The sequence below is a fragment of the Nyctibius grandis genome, chromosome 2 (genome assembly GCF_013368605.1).
Source record: "Nyctibius grandis isolate bNycGra1 chromosome 2, bNycGra1.pri, whole genome shotgun sequence".
Classification (NCBI taxonomy): domain Eukaryota; kingdom Metazoa; phylum Chordata; class Aves; order Nyctibiiformes; family Nyctibiidae; genus Nyctibius; species Nyctibius grandis.
In genome coordinates, this window is record NC_090659.1 from 65,153,440 (window position 1) to 65,179,859 (window position 26,420).

Sequence of the window (26,420 nt, forward strand, 5' to 3'; positions counted from 1 at the left end):
GCTCAAACTGCTATCAGTCTGAGGAACAATTTATGGATGTATTATAACAATGTCAGATTAACCTACAGCAATCTGAAAATAAAGACTATTTTTTAATTACACTTCATATTAATACTACCATTTAATATTATCTGTATCATCACACAAGGTGTACAAGTGTATTCAAAGTCTTGGAAATATTTTTATTTGCTGCAATAAGACTTCCAGCCATAGAAGTGATAACCCAATATAGGTATTATTCTATGCACTGGAGAACCTTACACTTGGAAGAAAGAAAATCAAAAGACAATATGGAAAAATATTTTTTCTTGTAGCTTCCCTCTCAGTAGGCTGGCTTTCCTTTAGCACTGGGTTTTGGTTCCTTTTAAGAAGAGGATGCTCCAACAGAAGAGAGACCAGTAACACACTGATATGTAGAGATCTAGAAGCTTGATCTTTTGATGATTCCAACTGAGCCAATGAGAAGCTGAGGAAAATGCATTTAGAAACAGAGGACAATACATAACATAAGGTGAAGGTTAACACAGGTGATGATGATCAGAGCACTTTTGGGCCCTGGCAATACAGTGACTGTTGAGCCCTCCATCTCCATTTCAATCTGACAGGGTCAGAACATGGTACAGTTTCCTAAGGGACAGAATATGAGCCAGAATTAAGTATTTTAGGGGACAAAATAATCCTCCTGGAGGACCTTCCCTACTTTGTCAGCAAGCCTGTTCCCTCCTACAGCAACAAAACACAGCCTGCAAGATATGTCTCTGTTTTGGAGAATGATTTCTGACATGGCGAATCAGACATAAGCTTGAGGCAAGCAGGCCATCCCAACAGATTTTACTGCTAAATACTTGTCACAGGCTTGCATTCGACACTTGAATTCAAGTCGAGATTTCATGTTCAAAACATTAATACTTGGTATGCACCTACCCGTGATATATCTCTACCTTTATATCTATCCACCTGTCCTCTGAAATTATGATATGTGCTTGAGTCACATCACTCTCAGATACAGAGTTTACCGCATTTACAAAATCAGCAGTAGTGGATTTACCAGTAAGTTTTCTCTTTTCCCCCATAATATCCTCCCAGAAGCTAGCAATACGGATGTCCCTTCCCCACCAGCATTCTTCTCACAACACAGCAAATACAATCAACATAAAACCTTGTTTCATAAGGCAGCTGTAAAAGGAGAGCTACAATGCAAAGCCTCAAACGACCTGTGGTACTATTTCATTAGCATCTGAGCTATAATATAAAGCAACAATATATTTCCAAATCGCAGTGTTTTAATAAAGTTATAAAGTTAAATAGCAAAATAAAAGTCTCAGCTTTATGAAACCCCCAAAAGGCAATGAAACACTAAAAACAGTGACAAATCTTTCTAGAAGCAAGCAGATCCTCATCCAGTAGAGTTTACAGATGACTTCTGGTATTTATCTCTGGTGCTTCTCATTTTGTTGCCATTTTGCAGCAGCAGAATACCTACAACCCAAGATGCTGCCACAACATACACAGACAGCCTGTCACTCATATTTTGAAGACAACATGAGATGAAAACATTCCACAGAGAATTTAAAACAGGGAGAAGCAGAATCAGTGGTTTCTAGTTTCCAGTTGCAAATAAAATTTTCTGGGAAAATTTACTTTAAAGCAGCCCTAAATGAAAATCTATATAATTAAGGGAAAGACGATTGCTTCAAACAGATTGACTGTCTTCAACAAATTTCTCTCTTTCTAGCTACTCAGATATGCTATATTTCCTAATTATCACCTTTTAAGGGCCATCTGGGCCCCATTCCTCACCATCAGGGGGCAATTCCATTTGCATTGTTCATAGGCTTAGTCATGATCAAGTAGTCTGGTGGTAAAGTTCATTAGAAATTAGAAGAAAAGCATTAAACCTCACACAGTAAACCAAGTAGCTGATACCTACATGCCCACAGGAGAGATAAGCATTTAATGCATATTCTCACACGACTTAACAAGTCTTCAATGAGTATTTTTTTCTCCAAACTGCTTAAAGAATCATTTAGCCTGGTCCCTGACCAGGTACATAACGAAAATTCGATTCAGTCTCTGTGCACTTCCAAATATTTCTCAATTAAAGAGAAATAAACTATAAAATAATAATCTATTTGCATCTTTAAACCTGAAAAGTCTAATAAAGCTAATGTAATTATACTATTATTTCTTCTATTATTCAGACTTGTTTGCTACATATTGCAAATCAAGGGCAAGAATTCTCTAGTAACTGAATTAAATACACAAATAGAGATGCACACACTTACACTGTGTTGTGAGAAATTACAGAAACATTGTTTTAGATTAACCATATGAGAAAAGTTACTCTCTATTGTCATATAGCAATAAATATCACTTTACATTTCCTAACAGGTCAGTATAAACATGCATGGGGTAGCAGAGGAGGAAAACTGAGCAAGTGCTTGGCCTTGTGCCTGGATCCTATTTCGTATTTCATAAATACGGCATTTTCAAAAGGTTTGAAAATGGTGCTTAAAAATAAAATCAAAGCAGCTGAGGAAATCTAATTCATATAAATTATGGACCCATGGAAGTCAACGCTATGACTCCCAAATGCAGCGTACTGTTTCGAAACAGAACTGTAGCAAAACTCCTCTTTGATACGGATTTTTTATCTCTGCAGACTGTGCTTTCGGTCATTTTATATGCTGAGGCCTGTAGCTTCTGGAAGCTGTATGCCCATATTAAAGAAGAATTAATTTTCTCTGAAAACCCCGTGTAGCACTTGAGCTCCTGGCAAACTGCGCTGAGACTCATACAATAAAACTCTGGGGATTAAGGACTGATGCCACAATTTTTTGGTGAAAATTTAAATGTCAGCATATCATTGGCCATATCAAGAAGCCGTAGTCAGATATTAACGGCTAGATTTATCTTTTGAGTATTGTAGCGTTCATCGTATGTCATGTCAGTTAGAGATGAACTCAGCCCCCAAAATTCTGGAGTAATTGATTTTGTTTTTTTAGTGCTGCCTATGAAACAGGATAGGTACAAGTTTATTTCCTGAACAACCTTTTGTGACAGTGCTCCTCATGAGGTGTTCTACTCATCTCCTGCAACTTGGAGGACTTCTCTCAGAAGCTACGTTTGTAAGCTAATACTGCATCGAGAAGCATGTCCCAGACAGCAGCACTGGAGACAGCTCTGGTCCTTGCTTGGGAGGGCATGGCTGGCCCAGGTAGGGATGCCATTAGAAGGCAGTCCAGATCATCAGATGGCTACTCGATGTCATTGTGAAATGGAAGATTTGGAAGCTTTAAATCCTCCTTTCTAATTTTAGGCAAGATGAATAGAACACCTGACTTCTTACATTACATTGGTGTAAATAAAACTTCATAGATGCTTAACAACTTGACTGTGTTGTGACTTTTTTAGAGGATGCTTTGGTTTGGGGCAGAAGTTTGCAAAGGAGACATGCTGGTTCCAAAGGTACTTCAAACTGGACAAAGGCCAGTGTAGACAAAGCCCAAATTTGAGGAGATGAATGGAGCTCTGATTGCCAGCTCCTCTCAACGCTTGCTCTTGTGAAGTAGTGGACAAAGAAAAGATGACCTTGGCAGGAAAACTCGGAATTGAGTTTTGCTTAAAGATTCTGATGGTCTCATTTCTCAAGCTTTGTTAATACTCCAGTGTACTATCAATTATTTTTAACTAGTCTCTGGTGTATGACAACCCTACGGATTTCTGCATGCAGCTCCAGAGCCAAAAAAACATAAGCATGGGCTTTTCACTTGGAAAAGTGCAACTGGGTTTTATAATTTAGGCTCAAGACTCTATGTAATTGTACCTTAGGACATACTTGAACAGAGATACAATTGCATTTTCTCCTGCCTCAATATGGTAAATCAGACTTTCCACACTCCTTCAGAAAACCTGATACAGAAACTTTTTTGTCATTCGGAAATAAATTAATTAGCTGTCTGCAGAAGACACTATCTTGTCACATTCCAGGCTACTTATTTGGTGTAAATTTGGCCGGACCAGAGGATTTCTGTAAAAACCAGCTGCCTTCAGTGTCAGACACGATTAGCTAGAAGTATGAAGAGCAACAAATCTAGAAGAGCTGAAAGGTAGTTAATGAGGATGACCAATGTCTCTGATTTTATGGGTTGCCTTTGCTAGAAAAGATGTAGGGCAGATTATCATGGTCAACATGAAAGAATATATATAGGTTTTGTACAGGGTAAAACTTATTGCAGCAGGGTTTGGAGTATAATCAGATGCTCATATAAAATGCAATATATGGAGATCTTTGACAGACAAAACTAAAAATCCTACTGCCATGAGCTGAAAGTAAAGGCACGCTGCTGGAAGCCAGTGACGATGTCTGATTAAGATGTGGTGATAGATTTCTTTGAGTCCTATCCAGCACAAATCATCAGGGCAATCCCTAAATACAAATGGCTGGCGTTCCCATTGAAAATCTTGTCTTCCCGGTCCATAGGTGAAACAACATCAAATAAAAACATTTTGCCCTCTTAGAGGTTCCCACAACCCTGATATTAAAAAAAAAAAAGGCACAAAAACCCCCAAACACCCCAATCCCTTTGCCTTTGCTGAGGTTCAAAGACTGAATGCCCATTCTGTAGGTGCATTTGCCAAATGTAGAGGTATTCAGATAGAAAGAAACGGTATTAATTAGATCAGGCTTCTCTTCTGGATGGCTGCTTTGCCTGTCAGTACCTCTAGGAAGCACTGGCTCATCTTTCTGCTTGGACGGCAGTATGGCTGAGCTGAGAAATCCCCATTGCCTGCCAGCACTGTTGGTCACCAAGGGCTGATTTTGGCCCTGGGCTGAGACTATGCAAAGTATTTTTCGGCACCTTGAACAAACACTTAACAGTATGACCAGCATGCAGGTGATGAGCTCAGAGCTTGCAAAACAGATTTTGCCGTTTTACATTAAAAATATATGTAAGCCGTCAGCTTTTCCCAACAGCTGTGCCTTTTACTAGAATAGCCTACACCTGCTTTTGAATATTCCTTTATTATTTCCACTGAACAGTAAAACTCCAGTAAAAAATACAAGCCTTGAGTGGATCTATAAAGCCAGCAAATGCAGTAAAATGTCACTGCCATGTCACAGAATTGCTTTACTACTTAACACTGCACAAGGAGTATGTTTTCATAGTTATGTTGAGTTTTAGCTACCTGGCTCCTACTGACTTTAATGGGAATCACACAGCTAAAACTCCATGCACCACTTTGATACTTCAAAGTAATTTTTCAGTCCCCTGGAGAAGGTCATAGAAATATTAAAAACTAAAGCATTCTCCAAGAATCTCAGATTAAAGACTTGCATCAGACTTTATAAAAGTGATTGGTCAAATATATAATGTACTCTTAATGTTCTAGCTCCTGGTTTGTTTTCTTTAGAAAGAACCTTTGTGATGTTTTTCACAAAAGGCAATATAAAGCGTAAAGAACAGCACAGCAAGGCATAACATGAACAAGAAGACATACAGAAGAGTTACTTGATACATTTTTACAGCAGTAAAGAATTACTTTGGTTTTTTTTAATATTATGAGCAAATTCAGGGCAATTCTTAACGGAGACACTGTTACAACTCTCTCCCATTTGATTGCAAGCAATACTGTAACACAAATATTTCTGTTCCCTTCGACACGTTCTCTGTCCTCTTTTGTTTCCCTAATAAAGAACTTGGCCATAAAATTCCACTTCCATATTACTTTCCTAAAGTGCGTGGACATAACTGCTCTTTCAGATCCAAGCACGCACCTCCTTCCTTTCCTCTATAGTTGGTTACCAGGAATATGCAACCTTCTTGCTGTTCAGAGCTCCGACATCTTCATAACCCCATTAGCCTTGCCACATTGAAGGCAACTCATATCTACACTATCTGCTGTAGAGACAAGACAGTGAGTAAAAGAGTTAAAAAAGATGATAAAGTAAACATGAATTCAGGAAATTAGTATTAAATTTATCTTCAGGTTATTGAGGGCACAAGCAGCAATCAACGTCGTAAACTAATTGTTCATTTGGTGGTATGACAAAAAAAATGGTATTTATATACAAAATCATCTAGTAATATAACCTCAATAAAAATCAAGTGCTTAACAGAATGTAAACAACATAGACTTGCCTGGGTCCTTTCTTTATACTGAACTAGACATCTCATGTATATTTTTTAAATCTGCAAAAGTAAAATTAGAAAAAGGCAAATGCACATTAAAAAAATAAAGAACATTTTAAACTTGCAGCAAGTGCCTACCATGTGGTGATGAAGTATCTTCAGCCTTCCACCTGGAAGCAAACTAAGCAGCTCACTAGCCACACCAGTTCTCCTGAAATATGACATTCTGCATCAAAGCTCTGTCAAGGCACGTGGAATAAAACCATATTTACTACCAGTTAATCCCAAATACAATCTCAAAAAAATGTGAATCAAAATAAATATAAGCATGTGTAAATACATACACACTTAAAAGTGGCCAGGCATACCCTCTAACACCTCCAAACTATTAGATACATACATTTAAGGAGAAGCAGCATATATATACACACGATAGGTTTCTGTAAAACCAGAATTTTTATTTGCATTTCCATCATCCCTACGTACAGTTGTCAAGTTACAGACCAATTAAGCTGAAATAACCTTCCACTAAAATCTTGAGCACAAACCAAAGCACCGGGATGACACGAAGTAACTGTTACCATCTTAGCCAATTCGCATGAAAAATGACTGTGGCAGTATCATCACACTATAGGTATCCTAAAACAAAACGGGTCACGTTTTGCTTTTTTTGTCACAGGCAAGGCAAATTGATGCATAATTAACAATTGGCTGATGCAAATTCTTTTACGTCTTTTAATTGGTGTTAATTAGATTAGAAGTAAATTTTCTTTTATCTCGCCATTCTAATGCCAACTAATCTTCTCAGCAGCATGTCAAAGTTTCCCTTTTAATTAAACTTTTCAGCTGGGAACTTCAGCAGCGCTCAGGCAGCAAAAGATATAATTTAAGGCCCATGAATTGTGCTGGATTTTATGAATGAAACATCACAAATTTAAAGCAATGATTAAAAAGGCTCAGCAGAAGGTCAGAAATCTGAATTCTGTGGAGCCAACAGTGAGCTTTTAAAGCCGCTCCAAGAATGTGACTATGGCACTTTCCAGCCACCCCTTCCACATCCAAATTCATCCTTTTACAAAGGAAAACTACCCCAAATGTAAAACATCTTCTGTGAATTAACTTCCCCCTTTCATACTGCTTCCCTGAAAATATTGCAGCTCCTCTAAAATTGTTAACGTGCAGAATAAACCACAAAATACATTTAATATCTTTTATGGGAAGTTGACCCGAAATAAAATTTTATGTAGTTAAGGACTTTTGATAGTTCTTCGTCCAACTTTTTTTTCTCTCTATGGGGCAACAGTGATTGAAACCTGATGTCTGCTGCACAAAAACGCCATAAAATGTTTTTACGCAGAAGTAAAACAGTAGCCATTAAGTTTTGCTATGATGTTTGAGTAGATATGAAGCATGAAAACATGATAAAAGAGCCATAAACTGATTGTGATCAAATGCAATTACAATGACTTCTCTCCAATGAATGACATGTACTAACTGCAGTTACATTTCCTTGCAAAATTACTTTGGGCAAAGGACCAAGAAAATACTATGTCCTCTTTACGAACGGCAGCTTGCCAGGGAAATTGCAAACACACAAGCTTTAATATCTATGGCCAAAAAGCACTTGGGAACTCATTAGGAAAAGGTTAAAAAGACTTACTTGTGAAACACAGCTTTTTTTTGTGGTTAGAGCAGCATCCCAAGGAGTCCAGCATTTGGGGTGTTGGGAAGAAGCGCTCCCAGAGGAAGGAGAGAGGAGCCCTAGTGAGGGTGGTTACTATTGTCTCCTCATCATGTTTTGATGGCACGACAAAGATAAGCTGCAGAAAAAAAGCCACTTGTTTTGCAGTCTTTCCTATGAAAGTTGTCTATCCTGTGTGACAGAGGACCAGTGAAAATGGGAACCCTAGCCTAACAACACAGATTTTGCTAGGAAGAAAGTTCTTCAGCGCTGGAAACAACTAAGATAAAAGCTGACAGATTTGAAATCAGATGAAGTGTGCTCTTTTTTAAAGCTGGATAGGAACTGGGATCTTGGGAGTTTCATCCTCTTGATTGTGTTTTGGGGTTTTTGATTAGGGAACCTGGTTTAACTTTTACTCATCAAAAAGCTTTCTATATTCCGAATAGTCAGATCAAATCCCTGGGTTTCCCTAGGGGTAGATACCAAGGAGAAGACACCCTCAGGCGTTTTAAGTGTCAAGAGGCGGTGAGCAGTGCCAGGTCATTCTCTGGCTAACAAGACTTAAGGAAGATGGCGTAGAGATATTCCAAGTCATTTCTGTGCCAAAACCAAACATACAATACTGAAGTGTCAACAGCAGTAATTTCCTCCTGGGTGAAACTGCCCTGAAGTATTGTGAACAGTGCAAACCTGGTAGCATCATTTTCTATCTCTACCTGGAAATAAGGGGAATGTGAACCAGGACTTCCCTGTGGAATATAAGGCATTTTGCTTTATATAGGAAGGACAAAAGAGAGTTGAAGCTACAGATGTAAATTTGACTGTATTTGTATTTAATAAAAGAGAGTGAAAAAAACCCCACCAAACTTGCACTTTCATTCTCTAAGAAACTCTGATTATTGCATTTTTAGGGGGATCTAGGAGGTGCAGAAGTAACTGCTGATACTTACTACAGTCATTTAATGGGTTACTGAAACTTAGGTATTATGATACCCAAGAGCGAGATGAGGAGAGACTCGAACCTGCTTAGTGAAGGGATAAAGTCCCACCACACCACCAGCATTCACTTTAATGGAAACTTATGATGCTTTTTATTAACGGCTTATAGAGCTGCTACCAAGCTGAATTACTTACCAAAGAAAAAAAAATAGAAAAAAAAATTAAATACTGTCCAGGATTATTCTAATTTAACACTAATAATGCACAGCAGTTATTTTTTACAGTGGGGCTCAGGTTAAGGGTTTATCAGTTCTTTTTATATAAACTTCAGGTTTATAACTTACATAAAAGTTAACCAAAGACTTCGATGCTATAGAAGGTGTCATAGTATGCACCTCTTAGTATATGGTAGAGTACAAATCAGAAAGGACAGAAAAAGTCCTTCCTAACTATTACACTCTTAGCCTGTCTGAAAAATGTCATGCTAGATACCAATATCACGAGTAAGAGTGAGGAAACACACAGTAACTTGAACTCCCTGCCCCAGAAAGCAAATAAATCTCTCCTCCTAAAAACCAGAGCCCGCTCAGCCTTCTCCTGCCTTATTAAATCATAAACCAAAAGCAAATGGCAAAGCACTGCCACCAACTACATATAATTACTGTAAGACCTCCTAGACTGTGTTATGAACAGGGAGGAAAATTTGGATGTGCAAGAGCTGATGTTCACTACTCCAGAAGCAGTGCTGGGACGCAGCGCTGGGCTTTGGTGCTGAGGCACCTCCCTCCTCAAAAGAGCATTTCTTTTTTTAATCCCGTACATTAGCTGTTTAATATTAATTATCAATTTTGCAACAGTCACCGCCAGACAGTAATTACTAACAGTAATTAAATTCAACTGAAATTTAACAAGGGAAATGTGTGTACCAAGATGTAGTGCTCTCAGAATAAAAGCCTTCCACAGCAGTGTGTTAAATAATGGAAACTACAGCGTATTTCAAAATTTCATTCAGAGTGATTATACACTCGCACACACGTTTGTTTATCAATATGAATATAGCACATTCACATAGATGCACATAGATGCAAATTCACTTCATACGTGTGTTTGTCTAAACTCAGCTTATAAATACTGATATATGTATTAGCACAATTTCCAAGCATGTGCTGTGCTGCAGCTAGTAGGATACTTATTTTCAAGGAGACAATAAAATCTAGCTAAGTCTTACCACTGTAGAAGTCACTCCTTCCAACATTACACTTCGGCTATTCGAGTCGATACATAGCACATTCTCATTTTAGTAGAAGGTATTCCTTAAGACCTTCTACCATACATTTGGCCAGTGGTGTCTGATTATCTGATTACTACTTACTTATATGATTCCATGCAGATTCCAGGAAAGTGGGGGAAAAAAACATCTCGTTTTGCTTTTCCAGAAGTAAATTCTCCTTTAAGTGTGTTAATATGGTGAGGATTAGCTCTTTCTTGAGGTTTTTAAGAAGAACTAGAATTCAGCACCGCTAAACTTCTGCTGCTCAGGTAAGTGCAAATTGATCTTGAGCAACTTGGAGTTTTTATTTCCCATTAACTGGTCCTCAGTGGTGGTGTGCATGGTGGGCGAGACACGAAACAGTGGTGCCAACAACTAAGACTGGTATAAAGCCGGTATGAAGAAGGAGTGACACAGCCTGCCACTACCCAGTGTCCCCCAGTAATGGAAAGTGTTAGGCATTTGCTTTGCTGGTGTTTAACATAGCATGAGCACTACAATTCCTTCGCAAAGGGAAAGTAAGTCCTAGAAACCCTGGTTGACTCCAGGCACAACAGAGGAAGCTCCCACTTCTCAGGGTTTTTTGAAAGCCGTGCTTCCACCTGCACCAAACCTATGTGACCCAACAAACAATATGCAGTATCATCCAAAAATAACCTTCAGGTGATTGTCTAATGGTGCCTGGTCAAAGGGAACAGCAGCAGCAGTTCAAGGATTTTGACAGGCTATGTTGATGCCTGCAGCAAAGCTAGAGCTATTGCTGCATGGACCACGCAGCATCACTTCTTCCCTTATTTCCAAAAATCGAGGGACTGATAGCAACTAGCTGCTCACATGCAAGTGTTGGACTTGCAAATAATAATTACATTTAAACCCTTCCAGAAGAATGATCACTTTAAAAACCGAAGAGAAGCCACCAGAGAAACACCTGATTCTGAAGAATTATGGTAATTTGGTCATTTCATTCCTGAAACCTCTGGAACAAGCTTTGCTTCTTGAAGAAAATCCTTCATCTTTCTCTTACTAATACTTGGCCATTATAATCTTGGCTATGTCACTAGTGTCTAGATGTAAAATCCTGAAAAGATAATGTTGGTATTTGTCAGGCACAAAAAAAGATCCCTTTTTATGGGAAATGAAAGATTTGGTGAGACTGAAGCTTATATGGCAATAGTAAAAAATCCCACATGGAAGCTGTAAAATATTGATGTGCACCAAAATTCTATTTTACTTATGGAAACTTCTTGCTAAGCCACTGCTGTGGGAGAAGGGCGCTACAAGCAGCACTGCACTGCTACCTCCAACATAAAGCGTCTGCTGGTGAGTCTCTTGCCACCCCCTCAACCCTCACAAAACTACCTACTCCAAAACGAAATGATCTTTGGCACACGTGAGTAAATTGCTGCAGCACAGACATATCTGGACAGTAATTAATCACTTCGAATGCTCATTGTGTTTGGATATGAAATTAAGAAAGTCGGGTTGTTAAAAAATGACAGATTTAAGCACCATCTGGGCTCTGTGGCCACAGTGGCGCGAATTCCAAAGGAAGGCTTAACAGTGCATGATCCGAGAATCCCATCTGTCTCAGCTGAAACGAAACAAATAAATAAATAAACCGGCAGCCTCATTTACAAGGTTTTCCCAAGTTTCCCCAATTTAAAAATCAGCTTGCAATAGGAAAGCATATAGAATTAAAGGCACTACACCTTCAAAATGCTTCTCGTGTCTTTTACATAGATTATTATTGTATTACACCTCTATGGAAAAATCTCTATATAGGTATACCTATGTAGAACAAACATTTTGAGACGTCATTTCCTAGTATGAGTATGTGTTCATAAAAATATACCGCTAGTAAAGAATCGGTGTGATATGTCTCTTCAGCTGATTTGGGGAAGCCAAAGTCCCTTTCTGGCACCCACAATCTCGCTTAGCTCCTTCCTCAAGCCACCGCTCACCTGCACCCCCCCATGGCAGCTCTGCCTGGGGATGAAATGCAGCCTCCTTGGCTCCCAACACACTTCCCTCCGGCCACCTTGCTGCACCTCCCTTCAAGGGCAGAAGCCACTCAAACTAAAGTCACCTGCAACTAGTTAACCTGCAGGATGTCTTCAATAAAACTTGCCTGGCACGGAAAAGGTAAATAAATAGATCATCCAAGACAGATGAACACAGAATATGAACACAACTATTTGCCTTGGAAAAGCTTAGCCAGGTGGGTTTTAAGTTTAGGGGTGAAACCCAGGAATACTCTCGCAAAGTCCCCAGGAGTTTTTAAGTCTGGTCCAGGTGTCTCCTTCCACCCGGCTGAGCACCAGGTGGATGGACGCGCGGACAACATCTGGTTCTCAAGCGTCTTTGTGCCCCACTGCTCAGGATGGTGCTTTCTGTGTCAAGGCACCTCTTTTTGCTCTGCAGGAAGGATGGGACTTTCTGTCCTTGGCAACTTCTGCCCCTGGCACATACCCCAACGCCAGCCCATCTGCAGCTCACCCAAAGGAACAGGAAACCCAAACCTGGCACCCATGAAAACCACACTTCTATGGGAAGTGAAAATCACACTTCTATTCTCCTTCTGCCCCAAAGCCACACACTTGCTTTTCCTGCAGATGAGAGCAATGGAAAGATGGTCAGGGACATCTGTGGGCCTTTTCCGAGGTCTTGGGGAACGGGTTTCTCCAAGGGGTTTGAATCTGCCCCATCCTCTGCTCCAGCCACCAAGTGACCACCACCTCTCTCACATAGCCACTCTTCACTAAAACTGAGTCCTCCTTTCCATCCTACCTACCTCCAACAGCTGGAAGAAGCTCCCCATACATATCAACAGGAAATATGTCCAAAAAGTACAAGTAACTAGTGTTAGACTTAAACAAAATATAGTATTATACTGCACAATATCATAACTTCTTCCAAATAAGAGATATTTTATCAAGGCCTAATCCTGGAAAGATTTTTTGCAGTATCTTGATTTTACTTTCAACAGATCTCTTTGCATTTGTAATATGGAATATGTAGGTACATTTTTTCTGGATTCATAATATAATACCCCTTTGGCTCTGCTCTTATGCTTCAGTTTTCGCTGATGGTCCAGTCTACATTTTTGTAGGAGAATTATTTGGACCCAAATGGATGAGCAAATAGGTAATGTAGTCTCTCAATTAAAATTGCTTTTATATCAGTGGCACTAGGCTTGCTTACTCTTTCCCTTTTTTTAACTTGTTGTGTAGTTTGTGGGGCTCTTCTTTTGGAAAACTCATGCAACTCCTGCGTGCACTACTGAGAGCTCACCAAGAAGATGATACATATGATGAACTTCCACATAGCTCCATACACAGAACTGCCAGACGTTAAAAGTAAACAGACTGCACTGTTTTCCACAAAATATAAATCTTTTATAGGAATTTGCTACAAATTATAAAGAATAGAAATAAAAAGAGGAAAATTAGATTATTATTAAATTTTCTTTCAGTAGATCTCTAGCAAGAACATGAACTCTGCATAATCACAGAAATGGAAGTGTAGGTCGAGGAATCTGGAAAACAAGCAGACAAGAGCAAGCCTCTGTCAAACAAAACCACATCAGGGCCTGAAGCTGGGAAGCAGCAGGCAGCCACCGCTCTGCCAAAGCCGCTCTGCTGGGAAGGTCTCAGCACCTCCGGTGGCTGGGCTCTGGGGCCCCGTAAAGGCACGCTGGCGAGGACTGCCCCGCTACTCTGCGCCCCTCAGACACGGCTCATGGGCTCCTCCATTGCCACCGATCTGCTACTAAAATAAATGAGATTTACAGGAATAATAACAGTGGCACGGTATATGTAATTGATGGGCAGGCTATATCCCAGGTGATGGGGCTTGCCGATGGTGAGCACAGCACTGCGGTGCAGAAGGCGACCGGTGGAGCTTGCCTCAGCATCCCTACAGACCCTTCCTGGGAGAGCTGCTTATCGGAGGCACTTTGAGATGCCCTATTTCTGAAAGATGACAACAAATGCAAAGTATTGACATAATTGTTGTAATCCACAATTTCCATCAACAAAACATACTTTCTCAACAAACACTACATCTATTTATGAATTTCCTAGTACTCAAACAAAAGATGTTTTCTCTCAGCAGATGTTGCATGAAAATGAACACACTTCCCAAAAATGGGCATTTATTTTTTCCCTCTATAAATAAACCAGCACCTGGTTACAAATTTTTCTTTGTTAATCCATTTCATAAGCTTCAAAATAAGATGAAAATGTATCTTTTTATCTGTAGAATTTTGAAGTGATGTAAAATCTTTGGAGTGTAAAAATAGGCACAGGGCATTTAAAATAAGCTGAATTACTAGAATATTATTGGATGGCCTATTAAATGTAATATTTTCACAACACGGTAAAGCGAGCTATACTATGAATAACAGACATTTTATCCCTCTATAATTCAGTCTTTATCACCCTGGTTCTTTCATTATTAAGACTAGATACTGGTTTTTACATATGCAAAACTGGTACAAGTTTCCCTGTGAGAGAGTTTTTGTATCAGTTAGGTAAGAAAATAATGCATTGAACTCAGTCCTCATCACTTCACACCTTCTTGGGGACACAATCCTCAGAAAAGGGAAACATTCTCGTGTTGTGTCGCTGTGGCGAGGGTGAGCCATGCTCGGTGTGCACCAGAGGCAAATGGCCTATGGGCTACTGATCAGTTTGCATTGTATTTGGTAACATCTTCTCCACTTAGAGAACAGCTGCGTAAACTGAAGGGAAAGGAGAGCGGCAGGGTTTTCAGCTGGGGTTTGAGAGACGTGCACACATGGGAGGGGACCAAGGGAAGCAGGGCCAGGCGGTCTGGCTGCAGCTCTGATGCTGGAAACCAAACATCCCTCTGCTACCCCTGTGGAAAGGAAAAGCAAAGCACCTTGGGCTGCAGGACACATGTGGGGACACAGCGGGAGCCAGCATGGGGAGCATGAGGAAAACGGGGGAAGAGTGTAGCCCAGCTTGGGCAAATTATTTCAGAGAGGGCACGGCATGTGGGGCTGCCAGAGACAAAACCATTGCTCCAGACAGCAGCCTTCAGACCTGGAGACTGCTCGTTTTTGAGCATCACCATGGGCAGGCACATCTCTAGATGATCTTTAAGGTCCTTTCCAACCCAAACCACTCTATGATTCTATTCTATGATTCTATGATCTCCAGCAGGCGCTTTCTGTGTCTGGTGGGGCGGCTGTGTGGCCAGGGAGCTGGAGCGGGGTGGGACGAGGGCAGTGTGTGGGGCTGGCCAGGGACACATGGGGCCTGTACTTGGCTACGGAAGGGACGGCTTTCTCTATTTTGGGCTTGCAACTGTTCTGCAGCCCTTGGGCAAACTGCAACCTGCCTGTGTCTTGCAGGTTTTGACCTATGGAAGGGCTTGAAATGCGTGTCTGCCTTGTACTGCTATGCACTTCTATGAGGAACAGTAAATACTTGGGGATTGTTGGATGAAAGGAGTAAAAATATAATTACCATAAAGCAAAACATAGAAGTGTTTGCCTTATGGGGAATGCCTCTCACTTTACATAAATTTTCTATGCAAATTAACCCAGGGTGATCCTAGCCACCATAAAAAAATTAGATCTCATTAAATGTTCATTATACATTTAGCACTGAAATCAGCTGGCTGACGTTTCTAAAGAGTTCAACTGCAAGAAGTAAACTTAAGAGAGTAAAAGGTAAAAGAAAAGCCTTGCCTTAGTGCAGAACCCAAATTATGGTGAGATCGAGTTAAACAACAGCATGTGTTGGTGCTAATTTCCATTCTCAGAGGCGGATTGTTTCTGAAATACCCCAAACTCGACGTAATTACCCAGCTGACGTTGGCTGCCTAAGACCAGGCGCGGCACCATTTCGGCAATGAACCTTTACGGAAGCAGCAAAGCCACCGAAGTTATATGAAGATTAATAGAAATCTGAACTGCACTACATCTTAAATAAACAAAAGCTTCTGTAGCCACGCTGAAAGGCCCATAAAAGTAAACTACAGCCTCGGTAAAGCCTTTTAAACTGACAAAACCAGCACGGCAGAAGTCATGGAGGCAGGCAGGTCAGCAAAGCCCTGCCTGCAGGTTTGGGGGTCAGTCCCTCTCCCCGCTCACGCGGAGGCCTCGCCGGGGCCTCGGAGGAACCCCGCCGCCGCTCCTGCCTCCACCGGAGCAGGAACACTTGAACTGCCCTTCTGCCTCAACAAAACTTTAGTTTGCTGATTGGGCACGAAACAAAAGAAAGACAGCGGGACGCGATTTATAAGGGGGCAGGGTAGGCTGACATGCTATTGTACTCCAGAGGTATCCACAAGCTGTTAATTCCATTTTAACATTGTTAATAAGACTGTTAACACATCTGACTTTGTTTAGAGACTTTGAAAACATCTACAAACTAAAGAAAAAAACAAAAAAAATCCCCCTCCTCGCCAGAAGTAAAATATGATCTTTTCAAATAGCATCAAACGTCCAAACGTGACGCTCCCGCCTGTCCCGACCTGGCAGTGAGGAGGAGGGACGGCAGCGAGGCTCAGGGACGTGTGTCCACGTATGCTTCATCCTCTCGTTAGACTATTTAGCTAATCACATTTTCCAGGTTAAATTTAAAGGACTCGTTTCTAACACCGCCGCGGTTTTGAGAAGGAGAGGGAGTAAACCTGGACTCCCCTCTCCGCACACACCTCCTCTCCCTCGCTCGCACTCGCACGCAGGCAAATGTGCAGATTTAATCAGTGTGGAATGTTTTAAATGAATAATTGGGTCTGACAGATTTATTGCAGTTAATTTTGCAATAGAACGGAAAAATGTTTGGATCTCAGCCTTTAAAGTATTAGCAAAACAATTAATCCATCACATAACGGAAATTCCTGTATTACACCCTCATGTCCAATTAAATATTGTCAAATAATCTTACATTGTAAAATGCTGAAAATTGAAGCTCGAAGCGTTGGGGGAATATGTTTTAATTTTTTCAGGAACCTCAAAACAAAAATCAAATCAAATTAAAATCAGATGCTTTGATAAAAGGTTTTTTGTTTTGTTTTATTTGGAGGAGGAGACTTTTCTTTAGTTAAAAAAAACTAACAAAGAAAAAAGCAGCCTTACTCAAAAAAACATTGATTTCCCTTATTCTCTCCAGCTTTTGCATCAAGAACGCTGTCTTAGCAAGGCAATCTCAAAGCAAATCAAAAGTGTTAGGATGAAGTGTGCGACTGCAGAAAAGATCTTTAAAAGGAGATACCCAGCACTTCTCTTTTTCAGTAGGCAGAGGGGCTGATTCCAGGGTACTTACTCAGGCACAACTCTCCGAGACTTCAAGCCGTGTTTTGCTTGAATAACGTCCCATAGGATCGAGTCCCCAGTTTAGAACCAACTGACAGCAAACTTCTGAGACTGAAAATAAGCGGGATTCGTTTGTCTTTGTTTACAGCCCAAAGCTGCTAATGCTGTAAAATTGCTTAATGTCACACTCCATCTCCTTTTTATTAAAGGTAAAAAAAAACCCCCCAAAACCAAAACCCCTGCAAATCAAAGAAGTTTTCCAGAATAACAAAAACACCGACTTACAAATGTCTTGCCTGCCCCTGAAATTTGAAACTTGGCAAATTCATCCCGTTCGGCTGCTGTACAAAAGGTCTCTGAAGCGTGTTACAGTAGGGACCTGCGAGCTTCCCAAATACTTTGGCTGTTTCTAAACTAGGGGAGATGGGGCTGCTGTTTCAGGGCTCCCTCAACGAGAGCAAAATGAAAGCGGCGGCGAAATTTTAATATCGCAGAGGTTTAAGAGGAGCACGTTGGGCTATTTTTACAGGAGGGGGATTGCCAACAGTCCTGCGGCAGGCGAGGTAGGGAGCACAGGGACAAAAAGGGATTAGAGCACATGTCGCTTCAGAAAGACAGCAAAAAAAAAAAAAGTTGGAGGCACGGAAGAAGGAGTAAATATAAAACACAAGGAAACATCCTTCTTCCAGGATGTCAATGGCAAAAATAACAAACTGAAAGCTCAGGTCGCTTTTAAGGGCAATAAATATTGCAACGCCTTGCTGGCACCTTCCTCAAGGCACTGTCAGCATGGCTGGACAGATGAAAACGGGGATTGCCCTGAATGAAAGAAGTATAAGACTTGGCCACCACAGTTCAATTAGTTATTCCAGATAAAACACGGTCCTTATTTTGCTGGTTTCTTACAATCTTGACGTTCTGGATACCCACGTTGCCACCCAACTATTTCTGTTGCCATAACAACGTCAGAAATTTGGTCCACAATGTCCTTTTTAATAAAATCATTTTGGGACTTGGGAGCTTTCAAAGGCGGGACGGTTTCTTAATTTAGGCAGCTCACACCTTTCTCACAAGGAGCCTATTTGTTTCTGTTTCCCTAAAAAAATAAAAAACCTAATTTGAAAATGATGTGTGTGTGTCCCCCTTCTTGACATTGGAAATAGGCCTGTTGCTACAAACAGCTTTTCAGGGGGACTTGAGATAGGATTTTCAAGAAACAGGCAACCTACAGCAGCTGGGGGACCACCTCCTAAGGCTTACGAAAAGAAGTACTGTACGTGCAGCCCAGCATCTGAAATAATGGGAAAGTTTTCTCCACCTATCCACTGGAGGGGTTTTAAGACCTTCAAAAATTAAACATACAACAAAAAATGACTTAGCAAGTGTAATAACGCTGTATATTTTGTATCTGGTCACTTGGGAGATCCTCATGCCTCCCACAAGGCGACTGGAGCTCTCTTTGGGAGCTGCCCCTTGGAATGGTGAATATTTTTTCTGCTTTCTCAGATCAGCTCAGAATGAGCGGAGTAATAAAAAAAAACCACACCAACCCCTGGCTCTTTACCATTAAATAAATTGGATTCCCGGCACAAACAGCAAAACAATGGCCAAGAGGATGTGACTAACGAACGCAGAGGGAAGAGTCAAGCTGTCCTCTCTTTGCATATGCAGCGAAACAGAAGTCATTTGAGTCGGGGTGTTTTTCCCCCCCTCCTATTTAACATATCTGTGCATTTCAATAAGTTGAGAGAAACAATGCCTGGCTTTTGAAAGTTGCAAATGACTGGGAATACATTGCAAAATGTCGACAGCCCATAACATTAAAATATGTTTAAAAGTATTTATCTTTGGGTTTGGGCTTTTTCCCTTAAGGAAAAGAAGGAGAACTCATAATCCTCCAGGAAAATAATCCTGGACGGGGAAGAAACTGTACCCGTGAGATACGCAAGAAACTTCACGGGAAAAAGAAAATGTGGTTCGAGCGTATATTTTTTAAAAGAACAAAATGCATTTATAGCCGCCTTACAAAGCCGGGCGAGGAGTTCTCTCGCTCCCGTTCGCTGATGATGCTCAGCCCCGTGTCAATACCCCCGGCCCTCGCTGCCGACGGCAGGCGGACACCTGCGCACCTGCGTAAGGGCAGACCGGGGCGGGGGGGGACGGACCCAAATAACCGGTGTTTCACCGCTACCCGTGGCATTTCCATCGCTGACAGGAATCGCGCCCGTCCTGAGCAGCCGGTTTTTCAGCCCAAGTGGGAGGGCGCCCGCCGCCCTCGGGAAAAGGGGGGTGGGGTGGGGGGGTGGGGTGTACCCTCCCCCCGCGGGGAAAAACTCGACAGCCCCCTCGGTAAACCCCCCCCAAACCGCACTGAGCCCTTTAAAACCCTCTCCGGCTGCGTGGGTCTGGATGGAAACTTCTCTTTTTTGGACACTACGTGGGGTGGGGGGGTGGGGATCTTTACCCCTTGGGGGTACCCCCCCATATATCCCCCCCCGGGGCGGCAGGGCTCAGGCCACGCGAGGGAGGGGGGGCCGAGCCCGCCGCGCCCCGCGCCGCCGCCGGGCGGGAAACCGGGGCTGTGGTGACACCCACCGACCCCGCCGCGAAATGCAGTGAGGGGGGTCGGGGGGTGCCGGCAGGGACGCGGGCAGCGGCAGGCAGAGATGCGGATGGGGGCAGGCAGGGGTGTGGGCAGTGGGCTTGCAGGGGGTAGGGATGGGGCAGGCAGGGGCAGGCAGGGGTGTGGGGGCAGGCAGGTGCAGGCAGGGGTGCGGGTAGGCAGGGGTGCAGGCAGGGGTGTGGGCAGACAGGGGTGTGGGCAGGGGTGCAGGCAGGGGTGCGGGCAGGGGTGAGGGCAGGGGGCAGGCAGGGGGCAGGCAGGAAAGCCATCAGCTCAGCATTCCTGGCTGGCTTTAGATCTCGACAATAGTTCCCCCTTTCCCTCCCGGCGGTGGAGGAGAGAAGCAACCACTTCAAAGAGGAAACTTTCTGCATGAGGCAGAGACGAGAGTTGTTGTCTCTCCATTACCCGAACTATTATTATTATTAATATTTCGATACTCTCGTTCTTTTTTTTTTTTAATCAGCTTGCTAATGAAGCTGTTGTTATTCCTGGGGAAAGGAGGAGGCAACGCGCGGCGAGGGAGGCGTTCGCACCGATAACTCCCTTTCCAATTTGTTTTCCCCTGAAAAAAATGGAAAATATCTCTGGCGAAGGAATTGGCCAGCAGCCTTCTGTGTCCGCAGCTCGCGTCCTCGCCCCATGGGGCTTCGAGGGCAGCTGGGCTCCGGGGTGAGCCTCTTCAGCCCCAGGCCAACCCACAGCACCTTCTAGCACCTTCTGTCTGAGGATTCGCAAAGGGTTGCACAAACACTAATTAATTACCCGTGCTCCATACCCATGCAAACAGAGAACCGTGGATCCGTTTTACAGATGGAGAACTGCTTGCACGAGGAGACCCAGCAACTCACCCCTATCTGTGGTCGAGACAGAAATTAAACTATTAATTCCCTTGACTTTAAATATAAAACCCATTGACCACATTGCTGTTCCAGGAGACGGGGAGAGACAGGCTGATCAGGAAATTAATATGACATCTCCTCACATTCAGCCTTAGAGACACACAAAACCTAACAGAGAGACGTAACAGTGCACTCCCCTCACATTCACACCAAGTCTTTTAACCGCAAATGCTTTACACAGTCAAAACCACACCAAGAAAGAATTAAAAATCATTAGGAGGAGAAGGAAACTAATTTGAAAAATCTGGGCACGCTCATAGCTGCTCAACTGAGCCTTTAACCAGCTGAAGAGCCAGCTTGGTAAAGGGAAAGGAGAGGGATGTCCCTGGTGTTAGGAACTACAAAGGAGGAGGCTCCGGCATCAATACAGGGCAGAGTGTGGGAGACAGAGACGGGAGCGGAGGGGGGGTGTCACAGGGATAGATGGGGACCAGATTTTCCAGGGCAACTGAAGATGCAGACAGGCACCTGGCAGGATTTTCAAAAGCAACTGAGCGAGATAGGTAGATAAATCCCACCGATTTCAATGGATGGGAGGATGTCTAACCTGCTTATGCTCTTTTGAAAATCCCATTAAGCACCAGCTGCATGTTTAGGAACCCAAACACATTTGAAAATTTATTGTAAGGCTCCAGGACGGATATATTTTAAGAGCAAAGCATTGTTGTGCTGATGTCAAGAACTAAAAAACAGAGTCAGATTCCCTCCCTGCCCAAAAAGGAATCGGGTGGTTAAGAAATACGAGAATATTTCTTTCTATTTAAAAAAATAATTTTGCATTTGCACATTCAGCCTTCCTCATTTCTAGCACCAATCTTTGTCTTTCGTAATAAACCAAATGGAGTGAGTAGAGATCTAAGGTGTAAAACGAACAGGCTCCTGACACAAGTGAGCAACTGGCAGTGCTGGGACGGGGGGACAGGTAGGCACTGAGGGGGACAGGTAGGTGCTGGGCTACGCAGTGAGGCAGAGGGGCTGCTGGAGACACTGCTGGGACAGCGATGTGTTGCTGCAAATGCGGGGAGGCAGGAGACAACAGGCAGGCATCGGAGAGCAGCTCTGCCATCACGCTCAGATGTGACTGGGACACCGGGTGACATCCCTTTACTTTTGGGGGGTGCGTTGGGGCAACTCTGGAAAGGCTGTATGTTATTGTGAAATAGGTGTATATTGCATGTACAGCATTAAGAATTGCAGCCTTAATGATATATGGATTATTTTTTCTCTGAATCAAGGTTATTTTGACAGCGTGGATTTTCCTGTAAATTTTGATGCTTTAATTTATATTTTTTTAGAAAACTGTTAAAATAGGGTTGGTGAGAGAATGCCAGACTTTCCCATGAGTTCGCTTTAAATATATAGGTAGCAGCTGCTTCTTGATCACCGACGCACTTTAAAATCCACAGAGCAAAATCTCAGCAAACAATTGTGTAAAGACAGAGACTTTCTGAAAGGTTCTTCAAAACCCCCACTATTTCTAAAGCATTTTAACGCCAACAGCTAAACTGACACAGCAAAACCATTGTGTTTTGCACCAGTTTTGTTTTGCTCTATACAGCTGTGTTTTCACAGATGCAAAACCATGTGTCTTCAGCAAAAGGTCTACTCTTCCCTTCAGATGTGAAGGAAGATCAAAGGTTCAAACACAGAAATACAAGCTCCTTTTCCCTTTGGAACATGTTTTTATTTTTTTTTTGCAGTGGCTCTAAACCAGAATTTCCATCTGTTGTCCTTATGCAGTGTACAGGTCAACCTTAACAGCCGGGTCTGCGATGCTGTTATCTCAACTAAGAAGCGCAGAGATGAATCACTCTCGCACGTAGGCTCTGAACATCTCACCGAGCAGCAGAAGCAGGGCTGCCTCAACCAGCCAGCATTTCACCAACCTGATGGTTGAAAGAGACTCGTTCCTTCCTTCCTTTCCAACAGAAAATGAGGAATTTCCTGAATATTGTGTGACTTCAGTCACATTTAAAATTCTCCAGCCTAACTCTATGTTGTAATAAACTGGTGCAACTCCTTTGGATTAAACGCCAGTGTCTCAGTTTACGCCATGAGAGATTTAGGCCCACGGTGTCTTTTAGACAGTATCATTTGACATTTTGTCTCTACTTCTTCATCACGCAGGCTGGGAACAGTCTCGGTATTAAAGTTTGCGTAGCTGGTCGTAAAAGCACGGCTGTCTTGATAGAGGTACTAAATTGTTGCTGTTTACATGACTGGCTGGGAACACTCTATGTTTCACAATAAAGGCTGTATAAAAAGTAAAGTATTTGTGGCAGTTGCGCCCTAGAAAATAGCATTAAAGTGATGGAAGAAGCTTCTGGGATCAAAGAAGAAATTAATTGTGCAGGTGTATATTTTTACAGGATAAAATGATATATAAATACACATATATGACGGTATATTTTACATACATTTACATATCCTGCTTGGTATAACGGCAGTAGCAGCGTAGGGGGCACTTCCCGCGGGGTGAGCAGAGCGCCGTGAGGTACGGGCGGGCTCCCGGAGAGCTCCGCGGCACAAGGCGAGGGCGGGCCGGGGCCGGTGCCTTGGCCGGGCGGGGCAGGGCGGGCCGGGGCAGGGCTGGTGCCGGGGCAGGGCGGGCCGGGGCAGGGCTGGTGCCGGGGCAGGGCGGGCCGGTGCCGGGCAGGGCAGACCGGGGCAGGGCCGGTGCCGGGCAGGGCAGGCCGGTGCCGGGCAGGGCAGACCGGGGCAGGGCCGGTGCCGGGCAGGGCAGGCCGGTGTCCGGCCCCGCCGCTCCGCCCGCGCCCGTCGCGGCTGCAGGTGGGCGGTGCCACCCCGGGGCGCTGGGGCGGGGGGGGGCGGGGGGGAGCGGGCGCTCGCGCTGCCCCCCGCACCACTCAGCGGGCAACCCCGCCCCGCCCCTCGCCCCGCCCCGCCCCCTGCCAGCCCCGCCAACTGCGCCGCTCCGCTGGGGCAGCACTGCCATCTAGCGGCCGGGGCTGCGCCGGGCGTGGGGTCGGGCCGGGGTAGGCCGCGGCCGCGCCGGGGTTTGAGGTTCGCGTTCCTGCCGCTGGCCGAGCTTCCCCCTCCGGGCTGGCGGGAGCCAGCGGGGGCACGTCGGGTTTGGGGAAGGACGCGACCGGTCTCCCCGTGCGTGGCGCCGCCAGGAGCCGGCACAGCCGCCTCCGCCTTCGTGGGGCTCTGTGGGAGCAGGCCCGGCCCTGCGCGGGAGGTCCGTGGGGGCGGCGGGACGGCGGAGGGGGTCTGGACCCCGCCTGTCCCCCCACGGAGACCCCCAGGCTCTCCTCCTCCTCCTTCCCCTGTCCGGCACCCCACGGCACCATGGGGGGCTCAGCCTTCGCAGCTGCAATGCCCGTCGAAACACTGCCCCACACTCACCGGGGAAATGGGATGGATCTGGATCGGAAACGTTGTTGCATGATCGCCCCACTCACCAGTTGTCTACATAGATGGATGGACAGATGGACAGACAACATATTCCCCCAGGCAAGAACAGCTGCTTGAGAGAGCCGCTTCGGGGAGGAAGAAAGCAAAGCAGCACCAGGGCTGGCTGCCAGCGCTGGAGAGATGGGGCGGCCAGACCGGGCCCTGCCACCCACAGGGCAAAGGGCCAAATCCATCCTGCGCACCTGCTAGCAGACCGCTGCAGCCACCCCCATTTCTTGGCCGGGAAAACAACCAGCAGGACGTGAGCTGCAAGAAGACAACCCTGAAGGTGCAGGTGGGGTACAGGACAGGGTACATGCCCCACCAGCAGCAAGTCTGCCACCACTGAGGAGCTAGAGCAGCAGGAGCCAGGAGGAGCAGCCGCCAGACACCTCTTGCCCCCAAACAGCTGCACAGATGCTTATAGTGCTGCCATGTCCTATTTCACACTCCTCCAGGTGTGGGGTGCATATGCCAACCAAAAGAGGGACTGGCTTCACAGCTGCCAGGAGGCAGGTTGCCAGGGGGAGGCGATGGCAGTCATGGCCCCTCCATGCCCCCGGCAGGGCTCAGCCCAAGTGGCTCCATACCAGTAGGAAAAGCCACAGCTGGCATCGCCCAGGCATGTGACTTTGCCTATGTGATGCATGTGCCACCTCCTGACTTGGGCTGGCAGAGGGTCGCCTGAGCCCTTGTGTCAGTGCGGGCAGCTGGGTTGCTCAGTGCCTACAACAGACTAGGTAAAACCTTGGCCCCACAGAAAGCAGTGGCAGCACCGTGATTTCACCCATTGCAGACAGAGTCCACATGAGATGGAAATGCTGGGGGGTGGGCAAGCACTGGGCCCTCCTCCCGAGAAGCAGGGCTGGTGGGCGGCACAGCTCAGCAGCCCAGCACCTCTGTAGGCACAAGGCGAAGGGCAGCCATGGCGTCACACCAACCCACACCAGCTGTCCCTGATGTGACACCAGGACCAGTCGCACGGCTCAGGCAGCCCACTGGGATGGGATAATCATCATCAGAGCTGGCCCCTAGCTCCATTCGCAGCTCTGGCAGGTAGGATTGCTACCAGAGGATATATGCCTCTGCCCACAGTTATGGGAATCTTCTCCAAACTTCCCCCGATTCAGTGGCAGCTCTGTGATAGCAGGACACTCACCAAACCCATCTTCCCAGAGCATGCTTCCCTTGGAGCTGCCTGGCAAGTGCAAACCTGCACATTTTATGAGCCTGCATTGAAGCCAACAAGGCTTTGGATTAGACTTGCTCAGTACTTTAATGAGTATTTAATGCCGCTTTGGCGGCAGCAGAAACCCCCAAAAGCATGCTATGCAAATTACACTCACTTTGAGAAAAACACACTGCGATGTTCTTATTTGGAGAAACCAGCACAATTGTGGAAGAACAGCTCATCAGTAACCCTTCCTTTGGAAAAAGTTTCCAATGGGCACAGTAGGATTTAATTTCTACTTTTTATTGGAAAAAAAATGGTTAATAGAGTTTAGCTTTGCCAAAGATAATCACCAAGTACAGCTTTTGTCAAGTTCAGCCTTTCTTGTTTTCTCTTGCCTCAGTCCCTCTAAATATGGAGGGCAAAGACAGTGCCATGGTTCCAGAACAGAAGGAGAGAGGAAACAAGCATATGCTGAAGAATCAGATGGACACCTGTATTTTTGCCATCAGATTTTCAAGTTTTTAAGTCCTTTAATTTTTTTTTGGTAAAAATCAGCATTTATCACCATTTGCCAATTCAAATAAAATCCTTACAAGCCTATCAGAAAAGAGGTTGCAAAAGGCACGATCTTTTCTTGCTCTGTACAGCTTCAGCTGTGGTCACTTTTGCTCCTTACAGAAACAGCTGAAGTTGGCAATAACAGTAATTCCACACTGTGCAGGGGGTACGAGTTCAGCACCATGTTTCCCCATGACCTCTATGAAAACCAGAAGGACACAAGCCTATGTAATGCTGCTACAGAATTTCATAGTTATTTACTGCTGCTTACAAACAACCACCAAGAGTACTGTGAAGCTGGTACTCACTACAGCTGGTTGAGTTTTTTTGTATGAAGAAAGAGTTAATAAAAAAACCCCACTGTCAAAGCTTTGACATTTCGCTATTTCAGTCAAAATTGGAAGGCAAAGAATACAGGCACAGACTGGTCT

The 26,420-nt window shown here is 44.2% G+C and overlaps 2 protein-coding genes across 7 annotated transcripts in view; both read right to left on the bottom strand.

Annotated features, from left to right (window-relative positions):
* PCCA (propionyl-CoA carboxylase subunit alpha) overlaps positions 1-26,420 on the bottom strand; it is a 566,570-nt gene that overhangs the window by 530,732 nt on the left and 9,418 nt on the right. The gene's annotated exons all lie outside the window — the stretch shown is intronic.
* Positions 1-26,420, bottom strand: part of CLYBL (citramalyl-CoA lyase) — a 179,892-nt gene that overhangs the window by 126,335 nt on the left and 27,137 nt on the right. For 4 of the 6 annotated variants that reach the window (XM_068395369.1, XM_068395366.1, XM_068395365.1 and 1 more), the window contains exon 1: positions 24,210-24,340. The exons of the other annotated variants lie outside the window; for them this stretch is intronic. In XM_068395369.1, coding sequence (XP_068251470.1) covers positions 24,210-24,307 — 98 coding nt within the window. In that variant the 5' untranslated portion in view covers positions 24,308-24,340. Of the gene's footprint in view, positions 1-24,209; positions 24,341-26,420 lie in introns of those variants that run through there. 6 annotated transcript variants of the gene reach the window in all.